At 52.0% G+C, this 12,453-nt stretch overlaps 1 protein-coding gene across 1 annotated transcript; it reads right to left on the reverse strand.

The window, feature by feature from the left end:
- Positions 1–8,350: 8,350 nt before the first annotated feature.
- LOC125759088 (uncharacterized) lies at positions 8,351–8,845 on the reverse strand. Its single transcript, XM_049417346.1, has one exon. The coding sequence runs from the start codon at positions 8,843–8,845 to the stop codon at positions 8,351–8,353; it is 495 nt and encodes a 164-aa protein (XP_049273303.1).
- Between the last annotated feature and the right edge of the window lie 3,608 nt (positions 8,846–12,453).

Genomic DNA, 12,453 nt, shown 5'->3' on the forward strand with positions numbered 1-12,453 from the left:
TTGCACCCACACTTATTCTCCTTCTGTGAGGGCAGAGAGATCAGTAGAAGCCTGGTAGGCATTGTAACTTCTTGCCTTATCTTGTCGTTGCCTTCTGTCCCTGTCTTTGGAGTCTTTAGTCCACGGACAGCCAAGCCTGAGCTTCGATCTTGGAACTAAGATGCGCGTCCGAAGGGAGCGTCCCGCGAGCAGCCCAGGTGTACGATTACCGGATATGCCTGGGGCGTTGCGTCGAGACCAACGTCGATGACGCTGAGACCAACTATCGCCTCGTAACCAAGTAGATGTTTGTCGATACCATCCACGACGTAGAGCCAGTACGCCAGGTCAAAGTTGCGGAAAACGTACCGATGAGGTTGGTTGAGTGTGTTGCGTCCCGGCCCAAGAAGTTGCTCGCCTTCTGGCGGTTCAAGCGAAGCTGGTCATCCCTCGAACGTCATAGGGACAACAGACACATCGGCACCCGAGTCCCCTTTCAAGCGAAGAGCGCGCCCATTGACTTCCACGTTGACGAAATGACCGCGTTCGCGGGAGGCGTTTACCGCGAGCAGTTGAACCTGACTGACGCGCTTCTTTTAAAGGGCCCCTCACCAGGCCACATAGCCAATTTTAGTTAGGCAAAGGAAGTTGCTGTGTGCTGAATGAAGAGCAGTATGCCGCAAGAATTTTTCAAATCGGTCCATTACGAGCTGAGAAAAACAATAATTTGTAGCGGCGCGAAACCATGATGCGAGGAGGCGAGTTTCAAACCCTTGCCACTCGCCCCGTGTAGCCTTTGCAAGCCAAATCCCTTCCCTGCCCTCTTCACTTGACACACACGCATGAACACGTCATGCGCATGCATGATCACGTGCGCATGACGTGCCCGAGCCAGGCCGAGCACGCGAGCGGCGTTGCATGGCCGCTACCATTTTCTTTTATGTAGCGGCCGTGGGCGTTTTGTCGGCGTTCTCTGTGGTGTACTGCCTGTTTCTGCGGGACGGGCCTGAAAGTTGAGACATTTTTACGGGCACGAGAGTGGCGGTAGCATGAGCCAGTGGCGCATTAACGTTTACTTGGACGCGGTAGAATAAATGAGCATAATGAGTGCTCGAACGCGCCAGAACATTACTTTCGTTTCCAGGGCTGGCGTCTGCTCGATGCGCTAACCGCGAGGACACGAACGCATGGGAAAGGGAGGAACATTAGCCCCGCATCTAGCTGCAATTCACGAAAAAAAATGAAAAAGACGCACACATTCCCTTTGTGTGTCTGATTATTTCTCTCAAGTTTTATTAATCTATAGAAGCAACAAATTACACAAACTACACATGTCGTGTGAAATAATTATCGCAGTGTGACGTGCTACTGTTGGCGACGTCAGAGCACAGTCGTCTACGTAGAGGACCCACGTCACAGCACTACCATCTACGTAGGGCTATTTTCTCATGTACGTCATCCCCTCATTCTCTAAAGCGCGCGCCCGCGAGAGGAAGGGCAAGCAGCGTTCACCTTGAAATTTGACCCATTTCCGCGGCGGGTAGCGTTGCAAACTTTGGCAGACGTGATCGTGAACGCCCAGTGTATGCATTGCGCTCGTTAGCTCAAAATTGTCAAACCTGGTGAGGGGCCCTTTAAAGACGATAGTCTTTCTTGGGGAACTTAAACGCAGAAATTTTGGTCTGTCTTTCTGTCTGTCCTTCTGTCTGTCTTTCTGTTTGTCGGCACGTCCCTCGATTCAGCCACTCGGCCAAAGTTGAACCACTTGCCCAAGGGCCAGCCATCGTGAACGGCTGAATAGGTTCATACGTGTGTACATTGTTGATCAAAAAGCAAACATTACGCATATCTGAGGCGCAACATCACTAGGTAAGTATTAGGCGGTGTGTTCCTTGGACAGAAAATACATAAATACGCAATTTTAAAGACCTTGAAGGTATGCGTTTAACGTTGAGACAGTAACGCGTTTATTAAAAGATTGCCACAGCTGAAGCGATCAGCGGTCCAAGCCGAGCAAGCGCGAGCGCCAACAACAACCGTCTTCGTCGTCTTCTTTCGCAGGCGTTCTTGTCTGCGCCCTAGCCATGTTACAAATCACCTAAGGAACAGGTACAAATGGTGGGTCATAATGCGGCTTCAGTCGATCGACGTGAACACACTCGCGGCCGCGACGACAGCGGTCCGTAGATGATTGAACAGGCTCAATCAAATAGTTAACTGGGGATGCTTGACGTAGGGCGCGGTAGGGGCCTTCGTACTTAGGCAGTAGCTTTGTGGAAAGGCCAGGAGCGGAGGAGGGAACGCGAAGCCACACCAACGTTACAGGCGAATACGACTGAGGAGGCAGGTTTTCGTCGTGACGGTCCTTCTGGCCCTACTCGCCCTACAAGTAACAACCCTAGTTTCTTAAGGTGCGCTGAAAATGCGACTGCGCTGAAACTTGTCTTCCTCCGTGCCCTCTGCACAAGCTCATGTTGTGTTTCGGTTTCGGTTCAGTATTGCATTGTACGAATGACAGGGGGCGCCGCTCTGGGATTCCTGTTTTACCCAGGCGACGTGTAAGTAAGAGAGTTTGTGGAGAGTACTCGTTGAGTGCGGACGTTTCTTCTCCTTCTGCGCATCGCGCCAAACAGCGTGTTCGGGCTGGCCGGCGTCCCCACCGGTCGCGTTGGTCACCGCCGGTCTTCGCCTGCCGCTGCACCGGGACTACCAGCCCGCAACACAGCACTCGTGTTTCCCGACGTATTGCCAGATGGCGTCCATATCTCACGCAGCGCCTCTTCTATCGTCTTTAGACGACATTTGCAGCGAAGCACGCAGATACGCGGCCAATTTTTTGGAACGGCAAACTGAAGCGAAGTGTCTTCTCTTGTGACATAAGTTGCATGTAGGCTTCTTGGCCGGGCAATCTTGGCGAGAGTGCGCCGAATAACCACAGTAGTCGCACGAAGCGTTCGGTGAGACGCGATGCTGGTTATCCTCTGGACGAGAGCAGCGTTGGGACGCGTCTGAGCTGCGGGCACTGGCTTGCTTCTTTCCTAGATGATCTATGTGGAGAGGATCTGCTTGAGAACTCCCGGCTTGTTTCTCCTTTTCAGCGTCTTTGTGCTGGCGAGCTTGAGTCAGCGCATCTTGAAGAGGGAGCTTCGAGACGTGGCAGAGCTGGTCCGACAGGCGGGAATCTAGTAGACTCAGGACAAAACGGTCGCGCCCGAGGCGATCTTCTACCGTAACAGCGTAGTTGCACTTCTTCACCATGTTTTTGAGCACTGTATAGAACGCATCTACAGTCTCTCCGTGTAGCTGATTGCGTTTGTGGAACCGGCTGGACTCGTAGACTTCATTGACTGGGTGGACAAAGTATCCGTCGAAATTTTCCTTGACTGCGTCGTATGAGGTCAGTCATGAGAGCTTCCGTGTCAGTCATGAGAGACGACAAAATAACACGAGCATGCAGTCCCATGCAGTAGAGCAAGGTACGGACTTTTGTTTCTTCTGCAGCAGACGCTAGGCCTGACGCGAATGAGAAGTGTTCGAACTGTTCAATCCATACCGGCAACGGACCTGCTTTGTCGAAGGTAAACGGCGGCGGAGAGCGAAGGGAAACGCATCCGCCAATGAGAGCAGCAGAACTCGAAGTCTCGGGAACGGACATCTTAGTGGCAGGATCCCACTTCCGACGCCATGTCGAGACGCTCTGCTGGTAAGGGCAATGCCCTAGAACGCACCGTCAGCGCAGCACTTCGCAAGAGACCACGTACGCACCAGAGTCGCGTTCCATAAGCCCCTCTTTATTATGGAACACTCCTTACATAAGCATGAGGGCGCGATTAGTCAATTATTATTTTCTACGCGCCATCTACACTTTCCAACACGATATTTTCTGCAACATGGAATACCTGGCGAGTGGGTATAGCTTGACAGGGGTAACACCGAAACTAAAAAACACACGAAAGGCAAAAAAAAAAATAAACGAAAGAGAAGGCCAGTAGTGCTGTAGCCACAATGAAGTTTCCTTGGTTATGGCGAAAGTCTGAAATACATCATCAAACACAGAAATTGACCGTCGGCTGCGTCGGCGTCAAGACGAGTGATGCGAAAAAACATCATCGCGTGATGCCGTCACCGCGTGTCATTATGATGACGTCACAGATGACATAAATGTGTGACATCATGACGTCATCAATAGATAATTATGACGCCGCATAACGCGGCGTGACTTGATGACTTCATCACAAGACAACGTCGCTTGGACAAAGATGGGCTGATCTCGGAGGCCTTTCAAAGCGAAGTGAGGTGCAGCAGGCTTGCATTGTCTCCGATCCGAGACCATTGAAGTCCTCAAAACTCAATCCTGAGCCGTTCGTGAAACGCACATCACTCGTGGCCGCTATCTAAATAATATATATGCCAGCAGTGTTTGCGTAACACTAGCGGGTACACAGTGAGTAACGGTATTTTACCCAATGAAGCTGAATAAATATTTAACTTAAGCTGCTCATAATACCAAGAGTTAAGGTTGCGCCGAATATGTAGCCAGGTACGCGGTGATATTAATTTGGGAAGCGAGAAATCTCAGTGTTACGCAAGAAGAAGCAACATATCTCTATCTGTTTCATCTATTCTCTCAGCCCACATGCTAGGTGGATATTAAAGGGGTATTGCAACACTTCTTCAGCATGGTCAGAAAACGCTGCCGATCGGTAGTCGAGGCTCCTGAGAACACACGAGCCAAACATTTAACATTAATAAACGTAGCGCTAAGCAACATAGACAAAGTAAAGTGGCAACAACACAGCGCAGACTATGAACTGAAATTTATTGAAGAATATTCACACTTATACACAAGGAACAAGACACATGATGAGAGAACGTAAAATGTGTTTTAGTGACTAGCACTCAGGTAACCTATTTCGATAGGGTGCAACTCTATCGATGGCCTCGCGACACATGCATCACCACATCTGCAGATACAGAACGCTTCCTCAATTTCTCGCTCCGTTTTTCCGTGAAAACTTGATAGCACACTTGCTTCCGTCAACCTGGGCGCGCAGCCGCACTCCCTACAATGAAGCGAAAGGTTCCAACATGGTGGTCCATTCAAAGAGGCTCTGTGGTCAAATAATCTATTATTTAAGCAGCGCTCAGTCGGCCCGACAAAGCTTTTCCCATAGGACAAAGGTATGTTGTAGACCACTCCCTTAGCGCAGTCAACTTTTCTCGATGCTTCATGGCGCACCTGCGGTCCTTTCGACCTTACCTCTCTAACTTGGCCAGCTTTGTCCGGCATGAAGCTTGGTCAGCTTTGTCCGGTGGTGCATAAGAAGTATATAACCAAGTGGTATATTACCAACTCGCCCAGCAAGACGTCCTTCTGAAACATTTAACGCAGCACGCGGCCTGGAATTTACGATTTTTTCTCAAAATCAGCTAGCAGTCGCTTCCTCTTCTCTCTACAAATCATGCCATACTACCAAATAACTGCGCCGTACACATAAAGTCCACGCTCCGTTGAGTGATTTGAGCATCGTGAGCTGCGTACTTACCATGGCCACCGCCGAATGCTGCCTTGTGCCCGCGCGCGCGCTCGCGATCGCACTGAAAGTAAACCGCGCGTCCGAAGAAAAAAATAGAAGAAAGTGTTCAAGGTCATGACAGGCGCTGACGAAGGGATGCACCTTCTTGCCCCGGTGTCATTGCCCTTCCTGCGTAGCTTTCAGCGCGCTCGCTAGTACGAAAGGACAGAGGAAGCGCTTCAGGCATGCAGCAGATCGCTGTAACTCCGCTCGTACTTGACGGATTTTAAAAATTTTTGCAGCAGTTGATTCGTGAGGCAGTACGCTCTTTTAACCAAGTCATTAGACGATAACTTGGAAAAGGGTTGCAGGACTCTTTAACGGGCCCTTCGACACATTTCCCCTCTTCGCTGCATTCCTTTCGGGATTATATTTGTCACTTATTATATCAACTTATAAAGGCCACAATATACCTCGCGAAAAATATGTTATGTTTCTAAAAATGTGCAACCTGCAGCATTTGGCGATTATTCGTCATTCGAAAAATAAAAATTCATGGAACAATGAAAAAAGCTATCATTGTCATCAACAATCTGTGCTTTGAGAATAAGAAAAAAATTGGATCGTCGTATGGGCTTTAATCATTAAATTTGTGTAAATTAACTTGCGCGACACAGCTTTAGTTCTGCGCCAAAGTTCAAAGCGCTCTCTAAGCGTCAGATTTTTCTCCCAGAGAATAGCGCCTCAATAAGGGCGCAGGTCACTGCCCAGGTGGTTAGGCCATCGTCGACCAAGGCTGGAATGAGAATCCTTGACGAAGTTGGCATGGCTTCTAGGATTATGGAGGAACGACGGACAACACTGAGTCGGAAAACGAGCGCGACCAACATGGTGGGGCTCTTCCCGAGAAACGTACATCCACAGTATAACAAGGGTAGACGTAAAGCCCGTGCACAATCCATCTTGAGGAGAGTTAAGGGTGACACGGATTCCGCCATCTTTTACGATGTAGCGCAGCACGCGAGCCGGAGATTGTTTGCGTTGTCGGTTATAGACGTGCGGGGGGCGCTTCGCTCCTCCGCCTCGATAAGGGCGGCCACCCCGGGTATAGCAGAACAAATTGCAGCAGCGCTTTCTTTGTTTGACCAATATCGCTCTTACGTTTACACCGACTCGAGGGAGCCAATCAGAGCTTTCCAATCGGCCAACCTCGCTCGAGAGGCAGCCTTCATTCTAGAGAAGAGGGCTTGTTCCGGTTCTCATTTTATCACTTCGTTACCTGCACACATGAGGAAGAACGTTCTCGAGGACTTCCCAAACCTCAGTGAGCTGGCCCACGATCGTGCGCGAGAACTTACGCGCCGGCACGGTCTGGAGGCTCCGGAGGGGCAGGAAGGGACTCGGCAGAACTATTTACTTTTTACATTTGTTAAAATCACTGAACAATACTGATGTAACGGAACCTTACATGCAGGTTGAGTCGATCTTGTGGCCCAAGAACGATACTTGCTTCTCGCGGAATCTGCATTTCTCAAGGTTCAACTTGAGTCCATTGTCCCGTAGCCGCTGAAAGACTTGCCGTAGAGCGTAGTCGTCGTTCTGCTTTTCGGCTATGATGATGTCATCCAAGTACACGTTGACGCGAGGCAGGCCTTGCAGAATGAACTCGAGGCGGCGCTGGAACAAAGCCGGAGCAGATGCGATGCCGAAAGCAAGGCGGTTGTATGCAAAAAGCCCCTTATGTGTGTTCAACACAGACATTTTTCGTGCCTCGTCATCCAGTGGAAGTTGATTACACGCGTGCCGTAAATCCAAAGTGGTGAACACCTCTACCTCATACAGGGATGCGAATATGTCCTCAATTTTTGGCAACGGGTATTGTTCAAAATGTGTAGCCGGATTCACGGTAAATTTGAAGTCCCCGCACAGCTAATATCGCCGTTGCGTTTCACTACGGGCACGACGGGCGTAGCCCGCACTGAAACTGTCACTGGTGAAAGCACTCCTTCCTGTACTTGGCGGTCGATTTCTGCCGACACCTTATCCCGAAGCGCAAATGGCAGTGGTCGAGCCTTGCAAATGCATGGTACAGGAGCCTTGCAACAACCCAAAGTCTCCTAAAAAATTTCCGGAAATACCGCCACCAGTTTCGCCGAGGCTGCGTCGCATCGAACCAGATTTACGTTGTCCGGCGCACAGTCTTCCAGTAGCGCCATTCCAGCATTCCGGAAGGCTCGGATGGTGCTCCTGCCGCACAGAAGAAGCCCATCGCAATCCACTACAACTAGCGAGCTGTCCACTTCCGTGTTACCGCATTTGACTTTCATGGCCACTCGGCCAAAGACCGCCAGCGGCCCCAGGGAGCACATCAGGCGCAGTGAAGTCTTCTCCAGTGTCGGCCACAGTTCACGATGGTTCTCGAATACCCTCTTTGGAGTTACGCTGATTGCGGACCCCGTATCCACCAGCATTCGCAGTTTTCGGCCCTCGCAGATGAAATCCCTTTCGAATGGTCGAACGAATTTGTTGATACTGTAGCTGTAAGCCACCAAAGTGTAGAGCATTTCTTCTTGACTGCCGTCTAGCGCCTTCACAGCGTAAGTTCCCGAGGGGTTACCGCGACCGCTGAAGCACCTTCTCGCCAGGTGTCCCTTCCTGCCGCACTTGTGGCTCGTCGCTTTCTTGTGCCTGCACATTTCCGAAGCATGGTTCGAGCCACCTCTCCATCATTGAGTAGACTCGGTCACGGATGGATACCCTTGTCCGGATTTGTGCGGATTCATCATGTGCCTCTGTACAATATTGGCGACACCGTTGTCGTTGAAGCTTCTCTCTTGCATAGCCCGCACATTTGTTTACGCCGTTTCTGCAGCTAGAGCAGAAGCCTCTGCCTCAGCCAAATTCAACTTCCTTTGCGACAACATGTGTCGTCGAGCTTGTTCGTCACGGATTCCGCAGACAATCCGATTCCGCAACATGCGGTCCAAAAACTTCTCGAAATTGCACTCCTTTGCGAGACGTCTCAGGTCAGTGATATAGTCCCGTACCTTTTCGCCTTCTGCTTGATTCGGCATGAAAAAAGCGTAGCTCGCTGCAATCTCGTTAGCTAATGGATCGAAGTGCTTGTCCAGCAGCTGTACGACGGCGTCATAGCTAAGGCTGTTCACCGGTTCTGACAGGCACTGCCCCTGAAGCACGCGCACAACGCTGTCACTTAGTGCCGATACCAGAAGCGCACGCCGTTTTCCTGGATCCGTGGTGCTCTGGCCTTCAAAACAGGCCTCCAAACGGACACGGTAAGTGCTCGAGCTACTGGTCGTGTCGTCGTACTCGGGTGGCCGGGCTGTCATCGTGCAACTATCCCATCTTCGTCGCCACTGATGTAACGAAACGTAGCCGGCAGAAGGGGCAGAACGAAAGAACGTTTATTGCTCGGTGTTACTGGCTTTATAACTAAACAGAAAAGGTCACATGGCTAGTCATGATAAGCAAGAGTACGACACGTGCAAACAGTACTGCTCTTGTTATACATCAGTACGCGTGCTTGATAACACTGCGATTACCAACTTGGCAGAAGAGTTTATCCTCTTCCTTACCCGAAGCTTAGCAGAGTTCACACAGCTACTCTGAGAATGGTGCAGACGGCGTCTTTCACGTAGCGGGGCTTCCTCACCAAGGTATACTCGGACGCTGAGACCATGGTTGCCCCGACTGCAATGAAAAGTTTGTTCATGGCTCACACGCTCTGGCGATGTCCCGTGTTGCCTTCTCTCCAGCGAAGCCAAATGGTAAGAGGCCATCAGGAGCACGGCACTCCGAAAGCAAGCCCAGGCTATCCAGGGGGCCCAGGAAAGGGCGGAGCGTCAAGACGTTCTGTCCACTACGTGGGCGCGGCCGGCGGTTACAACGGCCTCCCATGAGGCGTCCTGTCAGTAACTCCTCAGGATGAAATAAAGTTCGTTGTCCGTAAGTCTGTCCGTAACAACCAGTAACATCCACGCATACTATCCCGATTATTCGCCGCATGATCGGAGAATGTCGAAAAAGTACTGCGTCTACTTGATATCTAATGGCTCATATACGTGTAGAGAAGCCTTGAGACATGGTAATGGTTTACCCTCTCCAGCGCCTTCTAGTGGGTCGTCCTCTTTGGTTGCTTGAAAAAGAACGCCGCTCGCGCAGGGAGTTCGTGTCTTGCCGTGACTGTCGTCATTACTCATTACCGTTCAGTGCTGTCTAATAAACACCCTAACAATTTTGTGGAGAGTGCTCTGCTCCCATTCAATGCCCCTGGAGCTCCGATCCCGTACCCTGCCATCTACCATGCCTCAAGACGCCGCCCAGCAAACGCCTCCTCTCGCAACGAGCACATGTCCCGGTGTCGCCCGTATACGCGATCCACCTATCTTCACTGGCGCCGATAGCACCGACGTGGAGGACTGGCTCGCAATTTACGAGCGCGTCAGCATCCCCAACAAATGGGACGAAGAAGGCAAGTTATAAGCAACTTGGTATTCTACATCGAGGGCGTAGCAAGCTTGTGGTACAACAACCACGCGTCCGATTTTGCGACTTGGTCCGATTTCAAGACCGCCGTCATCAGCGTCTTTGGCCGCCCAGCAGTTCGTAAGCTGCAAGGCGAACAGCGCTTACGTGAACGATCTCAGCAGGCCGGTGAATATTTCACAAGTTATATCGAAGATGTCCTCGACTTGTGTAAGAAGGCCAACGGGACCATGTCTGAGTCTGACAATATCCGGAACGTAATGAAAGGCATTGACGACGATGCCTTCACCATGCTGCTCGCCAAAAACCCTGGCACAGTGGCCGAGGTCATAACGCTTTGCCAGAGCTACGAGGAGCTCCGCCGGCAGCGTTCGATGAACCGGCGATCCACATCACGCGACGCAGAGCTTGCTGGCTTGGCGGCAATAACTGACCAGGCCGCGTTGCTGGCAGAAGTCAAGTCATTCGTGCGCGAGGAAATTGCACGCCAGGTCTCCCTCCTCGCCTTTGCCCACCCGCAGCACGTTCAACAGTCGTCGACCACCCTTCTTCCTCCTCTCCGCCGAGCGATTGAGCAGGAAATTGCGGAGGTCATGCCTGAGTACCACCCGCAACCTCCGGCTCCTGCGCCCCAGAGTTACGCTCAAGTTGTCGCCAGGGCGCCCCAAGTAATTCCTGCGGCTGCCCCAATGAGTTACGCCGAAGCCGCCGCTAGACCTCCGTTCTTTGAGGCGGGTGTGCCGGCTACATATGCGGACGCCATCCCTCGGCCCCGACTGCAGTCCACCATACAGTCATTTCAGCAGCCGATTAGTCAATCGCGTCCTGCGACAAGGGCGGGACCTACCCCGGCGAACCGCTGGCGCACCCCCGACAACCGGCCCATCTGCTTTGCTTGCGGTTAAGCCGGTCACGTTGCACGTTATTGTCAACGCGTGCAGCCGCCTCGAGTCGCGTCACCTGTCACCAGCCAGTCAAGCCGTGCATTCTACGACCCACCTCCACCTATGTCGCCGACGTCACGCCCACCTCCAGCTACTCGCCGCTCTCTGTCTCCACGACGTCGATCACTGTCACCCATGCGGCCACGTTCAGTCGCACGAGAGCAGGAAAACTAGTCGTCGCAGTCCAGGAGGCAAGGGCTGCGACGCTATCGAACTGTGAAAGCCCTCAAGCAAAGTCCATCGAATGTAATCGACGTGCTTGTGGACGGTGTTCGCGCATCGGCCCTTATCCATACTGGAGCCGCTGTATCCGTTATGGACGCAAAACTTTGCCGCCTACTTCGAAAAGTGATGACGCCACTTTCTGGGATGTCCCTCCGTACCGCCAGCTCCCAGAGTATTCATCCTACAGCAGTATGCATTGCTCGCGTCGTCATTCAGGACGTTCTGTACGACGTCGAGTTCATCATAATTGCGGCATGCTCTCACGACGTCATCCTGGGATGGGATTTCCTCTCCCGCCACGACGCCGTAATTCGTTGCGCACCAGCCGAAATGGAACTCTCACCGTTCTCACATTTGACGCCGACAGACAGTCCATCGGCAGTGAGCAAGATCCTCGTCCAAGACGATACGAAAGTGCCTCCAAACTCGTCAACGGCTGTGTCGGTTTACTGCGCCGGTCTCTCCGACACCATTGCACTCCTTTTGCCATCTGCCCGCATCTGCACTAGGAAAGGGTTGCTGGTACCTTTCGCGACCGTGCGAGTCACTCAGGGCAGCACCGCTATTTTTGTTACCAACCCATCCCCGTTCATTGTTACGTTGGTTCGAGGGGAATGTCTCGGCAAAGTGGAACCCGTTGAAGACGCACAAGTTCTGGACGCACCCGATGACTCGCACTGTACCAGTTCCCGCAACATCAGTGCTGTTTCCACGTCTGATTTGTCACCTACTGATGTATTTGGTCCCTCCATTGCTGACAACCTTACGTCGGTCCAGCGTTCGCAGCTTCAGTGCTTGTTGAATGAATTTCGTCATTCTTTCGATGTCGGGCAAACATCCCTCGGCCGCACGTCCGCTGTTACGCATCGCATCGACACTGGCGCCCAACCACCACTGCGGCAACGTCCATATCGCGTGTCTCCCACAGAACGCCGGGTAATTAACGAGCAAGTGGACGATATGCTTCGACGCTATGTAATTCGGCCCTCCGACAGCCCATGGGCGTCTCCTGTTCTCGTTGCGAAGAAGGACGGTTCTGTGCGGTTCTGCGTGGACTACCGACGGCTCAACAAGGTCACCCGCAATTATGTTTATCCACTGCCGCGAATCGACGACGCGATTGACAGCCTCCAAGGAGCAGAATTCTTTTCATCTCTAGATTTGCGCTCGGGGTACTGGCAAGTACCCATGGCTGATGACGCTCGACCAAAGACAGCCTTTGTCACGCCCGACGGCTTGTACGAGTTCAACGTCATGCCGTTCGGTCAGTGTAATGCGCCCGC

This window comes from Rhipicephalus sanguineus, chromosome 7 (assembly GCF_013339695.2).
Source record: "Rhipicephalus sanguineus isolate Rsan-2018 chromosome 7, BIME_Rsan_1.4, whole genome shotgun sequence".
In the NCBI taxonomy this organism is placed as follows: Eukaryota; Metazoa; Arthropoda; class Arachnida; order Ixodida; family Ixodidae; genus Rhipicephalus; species Rhipicephalus sanguineus.